Source organism: Peromyscus eremicus, chromosome 23, assembly GCF_949786415.1.
Source record: "Peromyscus eremicus chromosome 23, PerEre_H2_v1, whole genome shotgun sequence".
Lineage (NCBI taxonomy): Eukaryota > Metazoa > Chordata > Mammalia > Rodentia > Cricetidae > Peromyscus > Peromyscus eremicus.
The window spans coordinates 24,535,315-24,555,531 of NC_081438.1; the positions used below are offsets into that span (position 1 = coordinate 24,535,315).

Genomic DNA, 20,217 nt, shown 5'->3' on the forward strand with positions numbered 1-20,217 from the left:
AGTGCTACCGTGCTGGGATTAAAGGTATGTGCCACCAAGGAAGGCCAGCTTTTCCTTTTCTTTTTAAACTATGTATGCCTGTGTGCCTGCATAGGTTTATATACACCATTTGTGGGCAAGTGCCTTTGGAGGTCAGAAAGTGATCCCCCAGAACTGAAGTTACAAGCAATGTGAACCGCCTAATGTAAGTGCTGGGAATTGAATCTCAGCTATCCGAAAGTAAGTACCTAACCATTGAGCCATCTTTTGCCAGTCCTGTTTTTGTTCTCTTGAAGGAGTCTCTCACTGCCTAGCCCAGGCTGGTCTCGAACTCCCGATCCCGTCTGTCCGTCCTCCGGCTTCTTTCTCCTGAGTGCTGAGATGACAGGTATGTCCCACCTCACACCTAGCTTGTGTTTAAGCTGAATCCAATCTCTCTTTCCCACTCCAAGACACCATCACCATGGGCTGTTCACAACTCAGATGGCAGAGAATGGACTCTACCTTACTCTGCTCTGAAAAGTGTCACTGAGTCACTGAGAGTGGGACCAGGGACTCCCACATGCCAGGCAAATTCTGTAGCAGTGAGCCACACCCTCAACCCCTCACATAGAGATTCTAAACAAATGCTCTACCATTGAGTCACAGATTAGTCTCTCAATAGGGGATTCTAGGCAGGTGCTCTACCACTGAGCCACACCCCAGCCCCTCACTGGGGGATCCTAGGCAGGTGCTCTACCACTGAGCCACACCCCAGCCCCTTACTGGGGGATTCTAGGCAGGTGCTCTACCACTGAGCCACACCCCAGCCCCTTATTGGGGGATTCTAGGCAGATGCTCTACCACTGAGTCACACCCCAGCCCCTCACTGGGGGATTCTAGGCAGGTGCTCTACCACTGAGTCATACCCCAGCCCCTCACTGGGGGATTCTAGGCAGGTGTTCTACTCCTGGGCTACAGCCCAGACCTGAATAATTTGTCTGTAATGATTTTTCTCCTTGTCACCATGGTGTATGTGGCCCCAATCCCCTAGAACAAGTGCCAGGGACAAAAGAGATTCCTTGACACCCTGAGAGCTGCTGTGAGACTACAAGAGCCTGATCCCCTTCAGCAGCAAGACTTCCCTTCAGCCCTTAGCTCAAAGGCAGCCAGTGGAGCCGAGCTGCTGGCTTGGCGTGGAGCGTGCCTTGGCCGGTGATAACGTGGGACCTCACCTAAGGTTGAGTAACCACAGATAGAGCCCTATCTTAAATCAACTCCTCACTGCAGGCCTTGAAACCGGCTTTGTTTAACTTCTTGCTGTTTGGATGGAAATGCCGATAAGGGCTCCTGGGTTTAAATAAACTTGGAAATCAACAGAGTGTATGGCTCGTCACTCTGTCGGGAATGAGGCTGGGAGCTCAGCCGGCCCTGCGCAGGTCGGGGGAGGGGACCTCGCGAGACCCACCCCTCTGCTCTCTCCTCCCGCCCACTCGCCCTCCCCAGCCTCCACCCAAACATCCAAACGGGTTTCCTTCCCTCCTCCTGACCCTTCTACACTACTGTTTGTCTTCTGCCTCCCCTTCCTCCTCCTCCCCCCATTTCCTCCTCCCTCCCCTCCTTCCCCTTCCTTTTCTTCCTCCTCCTCCCCTCTCCCTCTTCCTATTCTTCCACTTCTACCTTCTCTTTCTCCTCTTTTTGGCTCCTCCCCCTCCGCTGTATTTGAGAAAAGGTCTCATATGTGCCATGTTGGTCTCAGACTCACTGCGTAGCCAAGGAAAACCTAAAACTCCTGATCCTCCTGCCTCTACCTCCAGGAATGTTGGGATTACAGGTGTACACCACCGTCCCCAGTGTACATGGACCCGGAGATGAAACCCAGGGCTTCCTGCACACTAGGCAAGCACTCTACCAACCGGGCTACACTCCAAGCCCGCTTTTTACACTTGGCTTCCTTTGGACACTAGCTAGCATAGCCCAGGCTGGCCTCCAACTCCAGATCTTCCTGTGTGAGCCTCCAGAGGGCTGGGATTCCACTAATTCATTTTTCTTTTTCCTTAGGATATCTCTCATGTAGAGTTGAAGAAGCAGACAGCTGGGGGTGGGGGAGATTAAAGCCCCAAGCAAAACTTGTTTTTAGTCAAGGAACTAGAAAAGGAAGCATGACCCAGACAAGATCTGATTCTAACCATAATAGTGAATCTTCACCGTCAAAGTGACTGGCTTTCCAATCGACTGGGAAATGATCCTGTGGAAGTGTCTACAAGGACATTTCCAGGAGTTTGGGCTGAGGGAAAGCCTACCCTGGATGTGGGCAGCACCATTCCCCCAACTAGGACCTCAGACCGAACACAAAGTTAGAAGAAGGAGGAGGAGGAGGAGGAGGAGGAGGAGGAGGAGGAGGAGAAGAAGAAGAAGAAGAAGAAGAAGAAGAAGAAGAAGAAGAAGAAGAAGAAGAAGAAAGGAAATGAGCAGTACCAGCATTGACTTTCTCTCTCTCTCTCTGCTTCCTAGCTGTGGCCGCTGTGTGACCAGCGTCTCAAGCCCCTGCCGCTATGCCTTTCCCACCATTGATGGACTGTCTGTCCTTGAACTGTGAGCTTGCTTTTATCAAGTATGTTGTGACAGCATTCAGAAAGAAAACTTAGGGAAGTCATGTGCAAACCCACACCAGCTCCAGCGAAGGACAGGCAGGGTTGCAGATTCAATTTCCACACTCACAAGACTGGAATGCAACATCCCAACACCTCCAACAGGATGATGTTCTGACCTCTGCTCTCCTATGATCTCATCCAAAGACAGTGAGTTCCATCTACTCAGGAGGTACTGAGAAAACACCCCGGCTCCTGCCAACCACAGGGTTGACATCCCAACCATCAAAAGAAACCTCCCAAGGGAGTTGGCAGGCCCACCCCTACCCAGCAGTCAGAAGTCACCTTCTTCCCCTGCCCCAGACATCACTAAAAAATAAATAGAACCGGGACTTCTGCATCTGCCCGTCAATGATAAGGGAACACCCTGCCCTTCTTCCGCCAGCATGATGTCACAATAAAACTAAGACAGAAGGTTAAAGTAATGTCCAGAGTTCCAGGTCATAAAATGAGGAAAAAAAAAATTCGGGATTCAGTTGAAAATCACTCCTTGAGGAAGGCTGGAGGGGGGCGGGTACATCTCCCTAGAATCCTTCAGTGATGGGACAAGGTGTGGCTCAGTGGTAGAGCACCTGCCTAGAATCCCCCAGGGAGGGGCTGGGAGCCTGGGTCTGTAGTAGAGAGCCTAAGTTTCAGAGCACCTTGGGCTATAGAATGAAATTCTGACTCATAAGACCAAATCAACCTTGGAAGTGTAGGTAAGTTGGGAGTGTCGGCCTAGTGTGCACAAGACCCGGGCCGGGTTCAGTTCCCAGAACTGCACAAAACTGGGTGTGATGGTGTACACCTATAATCACAGAACTCTGGAGGCAGGAGAGTGAGAAGTTAAAATCATCCTTGGCTATTTCGGTAGTTGAGGAGTAGAGGTCAGGCGTGGCTACATGAGACCCTGTCTTTTTGAAATGTACACTCCAGAAGGGAGGCGGGACAAATTCTCTGTCACCTTGTCAACACGCGTTGTTGTCAATGTTTAAGGTTTAACCGTTCTTGAGTGTATAGTGGAACCGCTTTGTGGTTTTCCTGTGCCTTTCCCTAATGATTAATGATAATAAGCATCTTTTCATGTGCTTAACTTATTGTTCTATTCTGAATGGCTGCTCATACCCGCCCCCCCCCTCACTTTCTTTCTGTCTCTGTCTCTATCTCTTTGGGTTTTAGGATGCTTGTACCTCCCTTTTTGTTTTCTTATTCATTTGTTTGTTTGTTTATTTATTTACTATTTGAGGCAGGGTCTCATGTAGCTCAGGCTAGCCTTAAACCAGCTCTATAGCCAAGGATGAATGACCTTGAATCTGATTCTCCTGTCTCCACCTCCTGAGTGCTGGGATTACAGGCCCCACCGTACACAGTGAATGGTTTATCTGTTGCTAGAGTTAGGACTCAGGGCTTCATGGAGGCTGGGCAAGCACTCTGCCTCCCAACCCCCACCCCCAGCAGCATCCCAGCCCTGTTTCTGTTGACCCGCCTCTCTCCATCCTCTCCTCCACCCTGCTCTCCTCCACTTCTGATCACTACTGTTCTACTCTCACTTTTACGACACCAGCTTTTCTGATTCCACATATAAGATCGCTTCCTTTCCCTTTATTCCGCTGAACTGATGTCCTCGGGTGCCATCAGTGTTGTTGAAATTGACAAAATCTCATTGGATTAATACTCCATCGTGTGTATTGTGTTTTCTCCTCCTCTTCCTTCTTCTTTTTGCTTGTTTGTTTTGAGGCAGAGACTCATGTAGCCCAGGCTGGCCTGGGACTCACTATGTAGCCAAGGCTAGCCTGGCCTTGAACTCCTGGTCCTCTTCCAGCTTCTACCTCCCTGTCAGTGCTGTGATTCCAGATGTTCAGCACCACGCCCGGAGTTTCTCTATCCATTCACTTGCAGACTCCACACCCTGGCTGTGACATACCTGGCCACAATGAGCATGGAGCGCGCCTCTTCCGTGTACTGACTGTATTTCCTGTGTATGTATACCTGAGGCGGGCTGGAAAGGTGGAAAGGTATGAGGACATGAGAAGTGAAGGGGGCCCTTTGCTCCCGAGTCTCACTGGAGCCTCCGGCCATCCAAGGGACAAGACAAGCAGCACAGATAACAACCGCTCAAGGCCTGTCTTCCTTCCTAGTTGCAAACCTGTAATTTTCTAGGAATCTCACCAGAAGCAACAGTCACAAAGAAGAGGTATATATCTAAACCCCCATCCAATCCTAGAGACGCCATAGTGTGGTCAGCTTATAATTCCATCCAAGGCATCCCATCTGTCCATTCCATCTCCATCTCACTTACCAAAAATAAAAGGGGAGTTCTTAGAAGTCTTTTGAGAGCCATGAAAATTGTGTACATGAAGACTGGAGAGTTGGCTCAGTAGTTAAGAGCACATACACTCTTCCAGAGGATGCGAGTTCGGTTCCCAGCACCAACAACAGGCAACTCACAGCCTCCTATAACCCCAGCTCCAGGGGATCTAACATCCTCTTCTGGCTTCCATGGGCCTGCATACATGTGGCATACAGTCTCTCTCTCTCTCTCTCTCTCTCTCTCTCTCTCTCACACACACACACACACACACACACACACACACACACACACACACTAACATTTATAAATAAAAGTACATCTTTAAAAAATAGTATGTTGCCGGGCGGTGGTGGCGTACGCCTTTAATCCCAGCACTCGGGAGGCAGAGCCAGGTGGATCTCTGTGAGTTCGAGGCCAGCCTGGGCTACCAAGTGAGTTCCAGGAAAAGGCGCAAAGCTACACAGAGAAACCCTGTCTCGAAAAACCAAAAAAAAATAAAAATAAAAATAAAAATAAATAAAAAAATAAAAATAAAAAAAAAATAGTATGCATGTCCAACACTTTGCTGGAGAAGCTCATACTCACAGCTGGGTATGTCTTTCTTTCTGAGTGCCTCTTTTTCTCCTAACCCTCATGGTTAAAGCCTGTATTAAAATATCTTGTTTATTTACGTATTTATTTGAGACAGAGTCCCTCTGTCAATGGTTTTATTTGTTGGTTGCTTGGTTTGGTTTGGTCTTTTGAGACAGTCTCACTCTGTAGGCCAGGCTAGCCTTAAACTCTAAACAATTCTCTTGACTTTGTCTCTCTTTGTTTGTTTGTTTGTTTGTTTGTTTGTTTGTTTTTGAGACAAGGTTTCTCTGTGTAGCCCTCACTGTCCTGGAACTCACTTTGTAGACCAGACTGGCCTTGAACTCACAGAGATCTGCCTACTTCTGCCTTCTAGTGCTGGGATTAATGGCTCCACTACAGCTGCCCAGCTATATTAAAATATATTTTATTTATTTGTATTTCACATGCATTGGTGTTTTGCCTGCATGTATGTCTGTGTGAGGGTGTCAGATCCCCTAGAACTAGAGTTACAGAGAGTTGTAAGCTGCCATGTGGGTGATGGGACTTGAACCCAGCTCCTCTGGAAGAACAGCCAGTGCTCTTAACCTCTGAGCCATCACTTCAGCCCCTTAAAATATCTTTAATAAAATCTCCAACTCTGGGGCCAGGTATGGTGGTGAATACCTTCAATCCTAGCACTCTGGAGGCACAGGCAGGGGTATCTCTGTGGTTCAAGGCCAGCTTGGTCTATATAGCAAGTTCCAGGCTAACCAGGACTACCACCGTGGTGAGATCCTGGTTGTGTCGGTTTGCATCTCTGACTGTGTTTCCTGCTGGCTCGTCCTGAAATTCTTTTCTGCACCAAAACTACAGATCCCTGTTTAGCCTGAGTTGAGGTCCATAAAGGATTAAGGGAGTTAATGCTTAGGCTGTGGAGGGTGACAGTGTGTTACCGAGTTAGTTTCCTCACCGATGGCACACCCAGTAGGAGAATAGTTAAATCCCTTGATAATTATCTTTTAAACTTTTTCTTTACATTTATTTATTCATTCTTTTTTTTTTTGTGGAGGCAATGTGTGTGTGTGTGTGTGTGTGTGTGTGTGTGTGTGTGTGCTGTAGTGGTGTGTTGTGTGTGTGGCACGCACCTGTGCTTGCCATGGGACACATATGGAGGTCAGAGGACAACTCGGTTCTCTCCTTCCACTACGTGGGTCCTCAGGTGACCAGGCTCGGAGACAAGACCCTTAAACTAGTAAACCATCTTGCCAGCTCCTCTTTTGAATAATTTGAGAAGTTTCCAGACTGTTTTCCGTAATAGCTATAATAACACACATTGCCATCAACAACGTGCTCTTCCCTCTTCTCCACTTCCTCCCAACATCCATCATCTCCCGCCTTCTTGATAACAGTCATTCTACCTGGAGTGAGGCAATAAATAGCTCATGGTTTTGATTTCCTTCACCTATTTTTCAATTGGGCCATTTGTGTTTCGATTACTGAGTTATAAGACCCATGATAGATACTGAGCTCAGGGCTGATTGGAGGTGTTTACTGGGAGCCAAAGTCTTATTTGTGGAGGCCCTGAAGTTTGGCCCCTGGGCATGAAAACTACCCTGCTTGCCTCTGATCAGCCCTGCCCAGCAGGTCCGCCTCAAAACAAGCCAGTTCTTCCTGCCCATCCCCCCAACCCCGTCCAGTGGCAGAGCAATCCCTTATCCGGGATGAGAAACCGGCACCAAGGCGGACACAGAACTTACTCAAGGTCTCCAGGATCAGCTATCACGGATCTGAGTACACATCATCTCTCTGTGTGATTTCGTGCCCTGCCCTGGTTGTTTCTATTTTTACGGGACAGATACGTGGCTGCCCATCTCTCCGCAGTCCTAAAACATGAGTCACGGGAACATAGTTTCCCCCACTTTACAAGGGTAGAAACTGCGTTTGGAAAAGTCATCGACATTTTCCTCAGCCTCGAAGACAAGCAGGAGTCAAAAAGCATGGCGTCAAACCACAGTACAACCAGTCGTCACAGTGGCCCACCCTGCCTCAACATTCATATGACCTCTAGCACACTGTTAGATGGAAATCTGTTTCTCTTCCTTCTTTCTTTCCTTCCTTCCTTCCTTCCTTCCTTCCTTCCTTCCTCCCTCCCTCCCTCCCTCCTCCTTCTCCTCTCTTTCTTTTCTTTTTTTTGGGGGTGGGGGGAAATTTTGAGATAGGGTTTCTCTGTATTGTTTTGATACCTGTCCCGGGTCTTGCTCTGTAGACAAGGCTGGCCTCGAACTCACAGAGATCCGAGATCCACCTGGCTCTGCCTCCTGGCGTGCTGGGATTAAAGGCATGTGCCACTACCACCCAGCTTATTTGTTTGCTGATTTATTCATTTATAAACTAATTAATAAATTTATTTACTAATTTATTTATCATTCTAGAGGGAGAGAGTCCACAATGGCAGAGGCAGTATGGCAACAGGCTGGGATGGTGACAGGAGGCAGGGACAGGAAACACAGAGTTCACATCTTGAAGGTTTGTGTGTTTGATTTGGTTTGGTTTGTTTAAGAAAGGGTCTCACTATGTAGCTCTGGCCGGACTGGAACTTTCTTAGATCAGGCTGGCCTTGAACTCACAGAGATCTCTTGCTTCTACCACTCAATTGCTGGTTTCCCCCACCCCTCCCCCTTTTCCTTTGGAGAATGTATGTGTGTGCCTGTGTGAGCAAGTGTGTGAAAACATGTGTTTTCGAATTTGTGGAAGGAAGAGACGCTCCGGGTATCTTCCTCAATCATGTCTCCATCTTGTTTTTTGAGGCAGGATCTCTCACTCGATCTGAACTCATCTCTTTGGCTGGCCAGCCGGCCCCTCGGATCCTCCTGCCTCTGCCTCCTGGGGGTTACAGTTGCAGGTGGAACCACTGCACCCCATTTTATTTGATTTGGTTTGGTTTTTCGACACAGGGTTTCTCTGTGTAGTCCCTGCTGTCCTGAAACTCGTTTTTATAGACCAGTCTGTCCTCAAATTCAGAGATCGGCCTGCCTTTGCCTCCCCAGTGCTGGGATTAAAGGCATGCACCACCACTGCCGAATTTTGTTTTGTTTTTATTGTTTTTTAATGTGGGTTTCGGGGGAGATAACCCAGGTCTGCATTATTATGTGGCAAGTACTTTATAGACAGAGCCATATCCTCATTCCCCTGAGCCAAGGTGTCAGTCACCACACCAACACTCCATTAAAGAGGACCCAGGCTTACACTCCTTCCAGAACAGCCCTGACCCTGCACCAGCTGGGCCTTCTGGCCTGGCACTCCCAGCCCTGCCCATCAGGACCAGCCCAGGACCTTTGCACTTGAAAGAAACAGAGCCCTAGTTTCCATGTGCCTCTGGGATTGTTTATTTGAATCTTCTAGCACCCCAGGGTTTGGGTTCTTAGGGAAGAGGATGAAGTCTGAGTGTTTGTAATTTGATAGGTAGGCCCCCCCCCCCCGAAAAAAAAATACCTTAAGCCCAACTCAATGAAGCTTGCCCCTTTATTTTGTTACTCAGTGTGCTATTCAGTGTTATTTGTTGTTTTGTTATTCAGTGTGTGTATGTGCGCGCAACACATGCAAGCATATGGAGGTCAGAGAACGACCTAGGAAAACGGGCTTTTCCCCCCTTCGGAGTAACAGGGCTCAAACTCAGGTTGTCAAGCTTGGCAATGAGGACGGACCTTTATCCTCTGGACCATCTGCCTCCCCCAAGCTTTTCATCTAGCTGGATGGGTCTCAGGTTCTGCCGAGCTAATTGCGCAGCCCCTGGGGCCCTCACAGCACAACAACATCCTCAGTCCAAGAGCCCGGGCAGAGCAGCTTTGGGAAACAAGAGAAAGTGCGAAGTCATTTACCTCTGTGAGGACCCAGCCCTGTTCTAGGTGGTGGGAGTGCCATATAATAAAACAGGCAAAAATGCTTGTCAGTCTTGGAACATTCTCAATGTCCCGGTGGTGGCAACCGAGCGGAGCAGAGACAAAGAACCAGAAATCAATGAGAAGTCAAGCGTGGCCTCTCTCACACAGAATCTCACCACTCATGCAGGGGAGGCAAGACCATCTGGAGTTTAAGGCCACCCTAGACTACATAGTCCTGGGGCAGGGGTGGGGGGAGGCAGAGAAAAAAAGGGGGGAAGGAGGAAGAAAAGGGAAGGCGGGGAGGGGAGAAGGGAGGGGGAGAAGGAGGATGAAGAGAGGAAGAAAAGAAAGGAAAGAGGAAGTACACTTCAGATGATGTCAAATAGGAAAGGACCTTGGGCATCGTGGGTAAGAAGCTGAGATGGTTCTGTTGCTATCATTTGTTTTTTGTTTGGGGGCAGGGTCCCAAGCCACCCACACTGAACTCCAGTTCACTAAGTAGCTGGGGAGGAGGATCTTGAACTTCTGATGTACATTAGGGTGGTGATTGTCAACCTACCATCTCGCAGGGTTTATTCAGTGCCCAGGACAGACCACGGATTTCTAGCATGCTGGTTAAGCCCTCTACCCAGTGAGTTACATCCCCTGCTCCTAAAATTATAAAAGACTTGGGTGGGGCGGGGGTGGGGGGTGGGGGTGGGGGTAGTGTCAGGAAGCCTAGTGGGCAGCTGTCAGAGTGCCCCAGAAGAAAGGACCCCAAGCGCAGGTCCTTGGAGTGTCTAGGAACAAAACCGGAAGAGCCAGACCCTAGCTGTGGTGAGGGGAAGGGAGGAATTGTAGCATGGGCCACCCCAAGGCCAATTCTTAAGAGCCGTGAGTCAGGGGAGACAGTGCTCAGAGGCAATAGGGATTGGTGTTCGGGCTTTTGTTTTGTTTTGATGTTTGTTTGAGCCAGGGTCTCCTGTGGTCTATTTGGCCTTGAATTCTTTCCCTAACCAAGACGATCTCGAACTCCTGCCTCCCTCGTTGTCCCCAAGTGCTGAGATGACAGGCGTGATACACTGTACAGGGCTTTTCGTATGTGTGCTGTGTTTTATTCTGAGACACACTCTAGAGTCCACCCTGGCTTTGAACTCAAAGCCATCTTCTTGCCCCAGCCTCGGCCATGAGCCAACACACCTGGCTTGACTTTTTCCTTTCTGTTCTCGCCTTGTATCCAATCTCTTTCCCACCTCACCCTGGCACTCACTCTGCCCCCTGAGGAGAGAAAACAAGACACACACACACACACACACACACACACACACACACACACACACACACACACACCCATGAAGAGAGCCTCAGTGAGGATAAGCACCTCGGTGGGACAGCAATCCAGCTAAGGCTGCCACCGTCCCATGAGAAGGAGCTGGACAAGAATTTGAACTCAACACCTGGGTGGGTGGGGGGAGCTCTTCAGGTGGGCGGCCCTGGCTTCAGAGTCCAGTGTATTCAAATATAGACCTTACCACCTGCTTGCACCAAGCTGGAGGGACCCAGAGCAGGTACTGCAATCCCGTTCACTGACAACGACAAACAGCCGCAGCCACGCCCCCACTGGGTCCTCCCAGTCCCGGCTGTCCAAAGGAGTTGGCCTCGCCCCCATCCTACGCCTACCGCGCTGGAAAGGTTGGAGGTGGGGGCAAGAGAGCCAAGCAGTTTACTATTGGTGATTTGCGCTTCAAAAAAAAAAAAAAAATCACCGAAGAGCCCCTCCCCCCTCTGTATGTCTCAAGAAAATTTGTTGAGGATGAGGAGCTAGGAGAGGTTTGGGAGGAGGGAGCACAGAGGGGCCCGGCCCTCCCTCGACATCACCCCCGACCCCAGAGCATTCGGTTTCTGGCTAAGTCCTTCCCCCCTTGGTGAAGGGGAGGGGGAGGACGGACGGGACTGGACGGGGACGGGACACACGTCACTGTCCCCAGGAGAGTGAGCTCCACCTTCCTCCTCTGGGCACCAGCTAAGTCCAACCCACCCCACCCCAGAGCCAACCCAGTCTCAGGAGCCAGCCTCCAAAGCCACAGGCAGGTGCAGAGGCAGCCTCTGTGAAAGCCCGGGGAGAGGAGCCGTTAGCGCGTCCTTTGCCATCCACCCGTCGGTCCCCGGCGACGGTCGTCCGTCAGTCTTCGCACGGCAGTTGGTTCTGAAGTCCAGGGGTCGCGATCCCTCGTCTCCCAGCCCCCGGAGCTGCCCGGCAGAGCCGGTTCAAGTCCAGCAGCCATGTCCATGGGCCTGGAGATCACCGGCACGTTGCTGGCCGTGCTGGGCTGGCTGTGCACCATCGTGTGCTGCGCTCTTCCCACGTGGCGCGTTTCGGCATTCATCGGTAACACCATCGTCACGGTGCAGATCACCTGGGAGGGCCTGTGGATGGACTGCGTGGTGCAGAGCACCGGGCAGATGCAGTGCAAGATGTACGATTCGCTGCTGGCCCTGCCGCAGGACCTGCAGGCCGCCCGAGCCCTCCTCGTGGTGTCCATCCTGCTGGCCGCCTTGGGGCTCCTGGTGTCGCTCGTGGGCGCCCAGTGCACCAACTGCGTCCAAGACGAGACGGCCAAGGCCAAGATCACCATCGGGGCGGGAGTGGTTTTCCTGTTGTGCGCTCTGCTCACCTTAATACCCGTGTCCTGGTCGGCCAACACCATCATCAGGGATTTCTATAACCCACTGGTGCCCGAGCCTCAGAAGCGGGAGATGGGATCCGGGTTGTACGTGGGCTGGGCTGCCGCCGCAATGCAGCTGCTAGGGGGCGCCTTGCTCTGCTGCTCCTGCCCACCGCGCGAGAAGTACGCGCCCACCAAGATCCTCTATTCGGCGCCGCGATCCACCGGGCCTGGCACCGCGACCGGCACCGCCTATGACCGCAAGGACTATGTCTGAGGGGCCGGGTGCGCGCAGACCGCACCATCACCACTATCGGCAGCCGAAGTACCCCACCAGTCCAGCGTGCAGCCTTGCTTCGGAAACCACCCCACTTTCCAGATGGTTACAGATGCCACGCCTTCTGCTTGCTAGACTGGAAGAGGACAGACAGCCTGGCGACCCCCTCTTCCCCGGCTGCCCCCTGACTGCCGGGCCTAGGAACCGTCCAACCCGGTCTGGACAAAGAAACCTCACCCTTCCGAGTACAGGACTTGGGTGGCCACCGCAGCTCCTTGCCAGCCCCGTCCTTCCGCAGCCAGCCGGAAGGCTCACAGTGGGCAGAGAGAGGCAACCGTAAAACGGGCCGTTTCGTATTTTTCAATAAAAAACCTTTCGTTTTTGCAGTCGCTGGAGCCTCCTTATCCTGAACGTCCCCACAGGCCACCACCTCCTCTACCGAGCACCTGCTGGGGAGTGTCCCTGGGCTAGCCCTCACCATGGGCAGCGAGCTTAAAACAGCGTATAGATCTAGTAAGGAGAAAGTGGGTTTATACGGTGAGCTCGGTGCTTACATGTGGGTCACTTGGGAGGTATTCCGGGACTGAACTCAACAGAGTCTATAGCAAGCCTTATCTAGCGATCCAGCTAGGGGGCTTCTGAGGAACCTGGCTGGAGGAGGCAAGGGGCTCCTCTCCCGGATGTCCCAGTTGATTTGAGTTTGGAGCTTGGATCCACAGTCCTGTTCTGGGCGTTTGAGGTGGCTCACGTGCGGGTTAAAGAAGTACATTCTATACCGTGATTTCATATTTGGAGACGTCAAACAAAAAGACCTATTGTTTGGCTCAAATGCCCCATCAGAAGGACATCTAAGGGACGGGGGTGTGGCTCAGTGGTAGAGTACTTGTGTAGCACACACTGGGCTTGGGTTCCGTTCCCAGCAATAGGGGGGGAAAAAAACGGAAAGGAACATTTGACGAACTCTTCTGACCTGGAGGTGGAGAGATGAGGAAAAAGGCCACCTCACCTTCTTTCCAGTGCCTTCAAAGGAGGGTGGGACCTGGCTTTAAAGAATATTGAGAAGTAAGGCACTTGCTCTTGGAACAAGGTAAAGGGAACTGTGGCAGGGTTCTTGAAGGGAAAACAGGTTCCTGGGTTCCTGTGCTTTAAAAAATTGAGACTAATTGGAAGGTGCAGGCAGAAACATCAGGAGTTCAAGGTTATATTCGCCACCACATATCAATTTCTTTTACTTTCTCTCTTCTTCCTTCCTTTCGTTCATTCGTTTGTTCGTTCATTTTTTATTTTTTTATTATTATTCTTTATTATTATTATTATTATTATTATTATTATTATTATTATTATTTGAGGTAGAATCTCTTTATATAGCCCTGGTTGTCCCGGAACTCATTATGTAGACCAGGCTGACCACCACACCTGGTTCACATATCAATTTCGAAGCCAGCCTGGGCTACATGAGTTGTCTCAAAAAAAAAAAAAAAAAAACCAAACGGGCGTGTTGGAGCATGTCTTTAATCTCAGCCCTCTGGAGGCAGGAGGATCTCTATGAGTTCTAGACCAGCCTGGGCTTCATAAGGAGACTTTGTCTCAAACAAACCAACAAAAAAAAAAACAGCAACGAAAGGAGAGAAAAATTGAGGATCTTCTCACTCAGAGATGATAGATGGACCCCATCCAGGGAGAGGTGGTGGTGGTATCCAGGGGCAGAACTGAGAGAGTTTAAGGAAGTGAGATTCTCAGGACTCCAGAACCATTAGGTGTCAGAGGGAGGGAGGAAAGAGACTCTAAAATAGCCTCAATTAGAGCCAGGCAGTGGTAGCGTACACCTTTAACCCCAAAACTCGGTAGGCAGAGACAGGCTGATCTCTGAGTTCGAGGCCAACCTGGTCTCCAGAGTGAGTTCCAGGGCTACACAGAGAAACCATGTATTGAAAAACCAAACTAAGATAAAATAATATAGCCTCGGCTTTCAGCCTTAGGTCACGGATGATGGAACAACTCCCAGAACAGCAGCTCAGGTTCCTGGGGGGAAGCCGAGAAGGTCCGCTTTGAGTGTAAGAGTCGGTCAGACAAGGAACGGCCAGGTAAGACGATCCAGGAAACAGGAAGGGGAATGAATGCCCAGAGACCTTGTAAACCCAGGACTCATTAACATACAGCAGAAACCAGAGGAACAGTGAGCTCCTTCTAGAAACCGAAAGAAGAAAAGAGGTTCACGGAAGTGGGGATGGACAACAGTGTTCGAACATGGACAGGACCGGGGAGATGAGAGCTAGGGAAGAGACTTGGTTCTAAACAGCAAGGTGGCAGCTGTGAGTGGCGCTGGGGATAGGAGTGGAGGGAAAAGTGAGCGGGAGGCAAGAAGTCGGATCTGGGCACCGAGCGCAAGTGGCGTGCCTGAAAGAGGACTCATCAGGGAGACGGGAGCTGGAGGACATTGAGCTATGCTGCCCATCCTGGCGGTTTAGGAGGGAAAGAGGCCTCCCCCGCATGTGTGATCACACATACACTTGATATTGGGTTTGGGTTTGAGACTAGGTCTCAATCTGTAGCCCGGGGCTAGCCTCACATTCATGTTCATCTTACCTAAGCATCCTAAGAAGCTGGTATTAGAGGCAGGTTCCGATGTGCCCAGTGCCAAAAGATTGTTTTGGAGAGCCACTCCAGAAAGTCCCTCCTCTTTCCTAAGGAATGCCAGTGTGCTGGCATCGGGATGACCTAAGGAAGAGGAAATGCGTTGCTATTAATAATAATTAGTGCATTCCTGATAAGATCCTAGGAGAGCAGTGAGTATGTAGACGACTATCCCCAGCAGCTTCCCCGAGGAAATCACTCTTCTATCCAGGAGAGGAGAGACTCCAGGAAAGAGCAAGCGCCTGATGAGAAGAGGTTTGGGGCCAAGTGTGCACCACGACTGTAATCTCAGCTCATGGGAGGTTGCGGATTATGAGTTCAAAGCCAGCCTGGACTCCACTGTGAGTTTGAGGGCATCCTCTCCAACAAAAGAACAAACAGACGTTGGCTCAGTGAAGGGGAGGAGCTCTAAGGAGGGCGTTCCATTTTTTTTTTATTATTTAATTTTATTTTTATTGTGTGTGGGTGCGAGCGTGTGCCAAGGTGCACAAGGGGTGGTCAGAAGCCAGTTAAGTTAGTGGAGTCAGGTCTGTCCTGTCTTTACAAGGCTTCCAGGTTGAATTCAGGTAGTCAGGCTTACTTGACGTGCACTTAACCACTGAGCCATCACGATGGCCCAGAAAAGGCTTAGGCATGGCAGAGGCTGCATGAAATGAAAGGTCCCTTAAAGAATGAGAGCACTTAGGTGGAGGATGGGACATATTCATACACACACACACTCCATGACAGAAAAATTTTATATATATATCAATGAGACAAATCCTTAATAAGAGAAGTGGAAGTATACAGTTCTTTCAACTTAAAAAAAAATGTAAAAAGAAAAGCCAGGCAACAGTGGCATCTGCTTTTAACCCCAGGACTAGGGAGGCAGAGGTAGGCAGATCTCAGTGAGTTTGAGGCCAGCCTGGTCTACAAAGCCAGGTTCGGGACAACCAGATCTGTGACACAGAGGCACACTGTCTTGAAAGGCCAAAATAAAGTAAAATAAAAGATGGCTGGGCATGGAGTTCAGTGTTAGAGGGATTGGAGTGTGGTTTAGCAAGAGAGCAATTGCCTAGCTCGAATGAGGCCTTAGGTTCCATTCCTAACACCCTGAGAGGGAGGTGGGGGAGCAGGGCCTAGTGACACAAATCCCAGCACTCCAGAGGTGAGCTCAAGAAAAGCCTACTTCAGCATAAGTGAGTTCCAGGCCTGCCTAAGCTACATAGTGAGACCCTGTCTCAAAACAAAGAAAAAACAATAACAAAAGACTACCCAGGCACCATGCTGGGCGTACAGGGGATTCATTAATGTGCATTTTGATCATAAACATTGTAGTACATCCAGCCGCGCAGGAGCTTAGAGATACAAGGAAGGTGGCTGCTTGGGGAGAAAAATCTGCAGGTTTCTTAAGAAAGTACAGTTCGGCCCCGCGCCGGCGGCGGCACACGCCTTTAATCCCAGCACTCAGGAGGCAGAGGCAGGTGGATCTCTTGAGTTCGAGGCCAGCCTGGTCTACAGAGCGAGATCCAGGACAGGCACCAAAACTACGCAGAGAAACCCTGTCTTGGAAAACAAAACAAAACAAAAAAAAAACCAAAAATAAACAAACAAACAAACAAAAAAAAACCCCCAAAAAAACAATGCACAGTTTCAGAGCTTCTTACCAGGCCCTGCAGCCCAACTGTTGCCGCGGGCCATCCCGGTCTTGCCACACCAGTTTGAGCTCTTCCTGCTGTCCAAGCACTTCATCAAACAATTGCAGTGTTTATTGTGGCTTTCTGAGGTCTTCGGTAGGCTCCAGACAGTAACCTTTCTTTCTGTGCCCTGTCAGCCATCCAGGAAAGGTCACCCAAGCCAAGATGCCAAGGTGTTTGCCAAGCTGGTGAAGAAGCAAGCCAGGGAGAGGGCTCCTGATGCGTGCTGAGGGGCCTTCTGCAGGACCTATGCACCTGCTGCTCAGATCTGTAAGGCAGGCGGTATTGTCCCAGTTGTAGGTCTGACTGTCTGTCTGTCTGTCTCTCTCCCTCTTTCTTTCTCTCATCATTTCTTTCCCACTAAAAAAAAAAAAAAAGCCAGACAGTGGTCCCAAATGCTGGGCAGTGGTCCTAGCACTCCAGAGCCAGATCTCTGTGAGTTCAAGCCAGCCTGGTCTACAGAGTGAGTTCCAGGACAGCCAGAGCTATATAGCATGGCCCTATCTGGAAACAAAGCAAAAATCAACAACAAAAAAGCTCACGGCTCTGTGCACAGCCTATCCTTGCATAGTTTGAGACAGGCTTTCTCACTGAACCTGGAGCGCTCCATTTCGGCTTGAGCCCCTGGAATTGCCTGTCTCCGTATGCCCTCCTACCTAAAGCTGAGATTTTTGGGTGTGCACCACCATGGGTGCTAGGAATCTGAACTCATTCTTTCTTTCTTCTCTTTTTTCTTTCTTTCTTTTTTTTTTGGTTTTTCGAGACAGGGTTTCTCTGTGTAGCTTTGCGTCTTTCCTGGAACTCGCTTTGTAGACCAGGCTGGCCTCGAACTCACAGAGATCCACCTGCCTCTGCCTCCTGAGTGCTGGGATTAAAGGCATGTGCCACCACCGCCCGGCCTGAACTCATTCTTTCATAGCCATCATTTACCCAGTGAACCATCTCCCCAATCCCAAGTTTGGTTTTCTATGTTCCTTAAGGAGTGAGGTCATGCGCTTGCCGCATGCCTAGCTCTGAAAGTCATACACCTGTGTGCTGGTCATGTAGCTCAGTGGTAGAGCATTTATTTGCCTTGCCATGTGTGAGTCCCTGTGGCCATTCCCAGTATTGCTAAAAAAATAAAATAGAGACTAGTACTAGTGGCATAAAAATGTAATCCCAAGTACTTGCAAGACTGAGGCAGGAGGATTCAAAGTTTAAGGACTGCCTGGCCCACAGAATGAGTTCTATGCCAGAGCCAGTCTGCAGTTTGTAGGACTTTGTGACATCCTGTCTCTAAATAAAAAGTTAAAAAAAAAAAAAGCCGTGGTGGTGAACACCTTTAATCTCAGCACTCGGGAGGCAGAGGCAGGTGGATCTCTGTGAGTTCGAGGCCAGCCTGCTCTACAGAGCAAGTTGCAGGACGGGTTCCAAAGCTACACAGAGAAACCCTGTCTCAAAAAAGAAAAGTTGAAAACAAAGACCTGGGGGAGGGGGCGGGGTCACATTTCAGTGATATACCAAGCTGGATTACAATCATCCCAGTGACGGGCCAGGACCGGAGCTCAGAAGTGTTTGCCCGGCATGTTTGAGGCCCAGGTTCAAAACCCTATCCTGGCCAGGCGATGGTGGTGCACGACTTTAGTCCTAGCACTCAGGAGGCAGAGGCAGGCGGATCTTTGTGAGTTCGAGGCCAGCCTGGTCTACAGAGCGAGATCCAGGACAGCTAGGGCTACACAGAGAAACTCTGTCTCAAAAAACAAAAAACAAAAAACAAACAAACAAAAAAAAACCCTGTCCTGCAAAATAAATAAATAGATAGATAGATAATAAATAAATAAATGAAATAAAAACAAAGGTCATCCTCGTCCTTACCACGCTCTAAGTAAATATTTTTCTCTCTCTCTCTTTTTTTTTTTTCTTCAAGCAAGGTTTCTCTGTGTAGTTTTGCTGCCTGTCCTGAATCTTGCTCTGTAGACCAGGCTGGCCTCGAACTCACAGAGATCTGCCTGGCTCTGCCTTCTAGGGCCTTGAACTTGCTAGGCAAGCGCTCTACCACTGAGCTAAATCCCCAACCCTGCAAATATTTTTAAAATGAGTGAGTGGTGGCCTGTTGGTTTAAGAGAAGTTAGGGAGTGGAACCACACGTGTTTAAGGGATTGCGGCACTACAAACGACGGGCCACAGACTTAGATGTGTAATGACGTTTGGTAGAATTCTGTGTAAGATGGCTGTCTTAGTTAGGGTTCCTGTTGCTGTGAAGAAACACCATGACCTCGACAACTCTTATAAAGGAAAACTTTTTCTTTTCTTTTTTTTTGGTTTTTCAAGACAGGGTTTCTCTGTGTAGTTTGGATCCTGTCCTGGATCTCGCTCTGTAGCCCAGGCTGGCCTCAAACTCACAGAGGTCCGCCTGGCTCTGCCTCCCCGAGTGCTGGGATTAAAGGCGTGAGCCACCGCCGCCCGGCAAAGGAAAACATTTAATTGAGACTTGCTTACAATTCAGAGGTCTAGTCCATTATCGTCAGGGTGGGAAACGTGGTGGCATGGAGGCAGACATGGTGCTGGAGAGGGAGCTGAGAGTTCTACATCTGGATCTGCAGGCAGAACAAAAGAGAGAGACACTGGGCCTGGCTTGAGCATCTGAGACCTCAGAGTCCATCCCCAGTGGCACACTTCCTCCAGTAAAGTCACACCTACTCCAACAAGGTCACGCCTCCTAATAGTGCCACTCCCTGTGGGCCTATGGGGGTCGTTTACATCCAAACCCCCACAGTGACCCTAGACGCTTCGTTCTCCAGAGACAGAGACAGACAATGTAGCTTTCGTCCTTCGAAGTTTGGACCTCAAATCCAACAAAGTCAAGAGGACTCAGCAGTTATGGGGGTTTATGCCTACCCTCCCAGGACATGGGACGCTGAGGCAGGAGGATCCCTGCAAGTACAAGGCTAGCCTGATCTATATATAGTAAGTCCCAGGCTACCAACAACAACAACAAAAAAAAAAAAAAAAAAAAAAAAAAAAAAAAAACAAGGGCTAGGAGGCAGAGCAAAAGCATTAGGTGTTTAAGGTCATCCTTTGCTACATAGTAAGTTCGAGACCAACCTAGGCTATATGAAATTCCATCTCAAAAAAAAAAAAAAACGAACAAAAAACCAGCAGGGGGCTGATGAGATGCTTCAGTGCATAAGGGCACTTGCTGTGTGAGCCTATGCAAGCCTGTTGACCTGAGTCCAATCCCCAGAACCTACATAAACATGCAAGAAGAGAGTCCATTACACAGCTTTCCTCTATACTCCATCTATGTGTCATGGCATAAGTAACCCCCTCTCACATACACATAACACATACACACACACAGAGAGAGACTGATTAAAAACTTAAAAAACAACATCAAAAGAGAGGGAAGGGATGGGGAGGAGAGGGAAGGAGAAGAGACTACTTTGAAAATGGCTAAGAGTTGGGAGAGTTTAACAAATCTCAGAGGTTCCTGGAGTCCTGTCTGTCTGTCCTTCCCCAAAGGGCTTCAGCTTTGGAAACTGTAGGGAAAAAGGGCCAGCCAAAGAAACACACCCTGACCCTGAAACCAGAGTCAAGGAAACACATTCTGCCCCTGACCAACTGGGCATAAATCCAACCAATCCCTGAGCATGAAATCCAGCCAATCTCTGAGT

General features: G+C 49.6%; 1 protein-coding gene across 1 annotated transcript; it reads left to right on the forward strand.

Annotated features, from left to right (window-relative positions):
• Positions 1-11,278: 11,278 nt before the first annotated feature.
• Positions 11,279-12,640, forward strand: LOC131898269 (claudin-3). The gene has a single exon (XM_059249390.1). The coding sequence runs from the start codon at positions 11,595-11,597 to the stop codon at positions 12,252-12,254; it is 660 nt and encodes a 219-aa protein (XP_059105373.1). The 5' UTR covers positions 11,279-11,594; the 3' UTR covers positions 12,255-12,640.
• Positions 12,641-20,217: the final 7,577 nt, after the last annotated feature.

Excerpts from the sequence above, each read along its gene's own strand:
- LOC131898269 (XM_059249390.1), top strand. The coding sequence starts at position 11,595 with ATGTCCATGGGCCTGGAGATCACCGGCACGTTGCTGGCCGTGCTGGGC.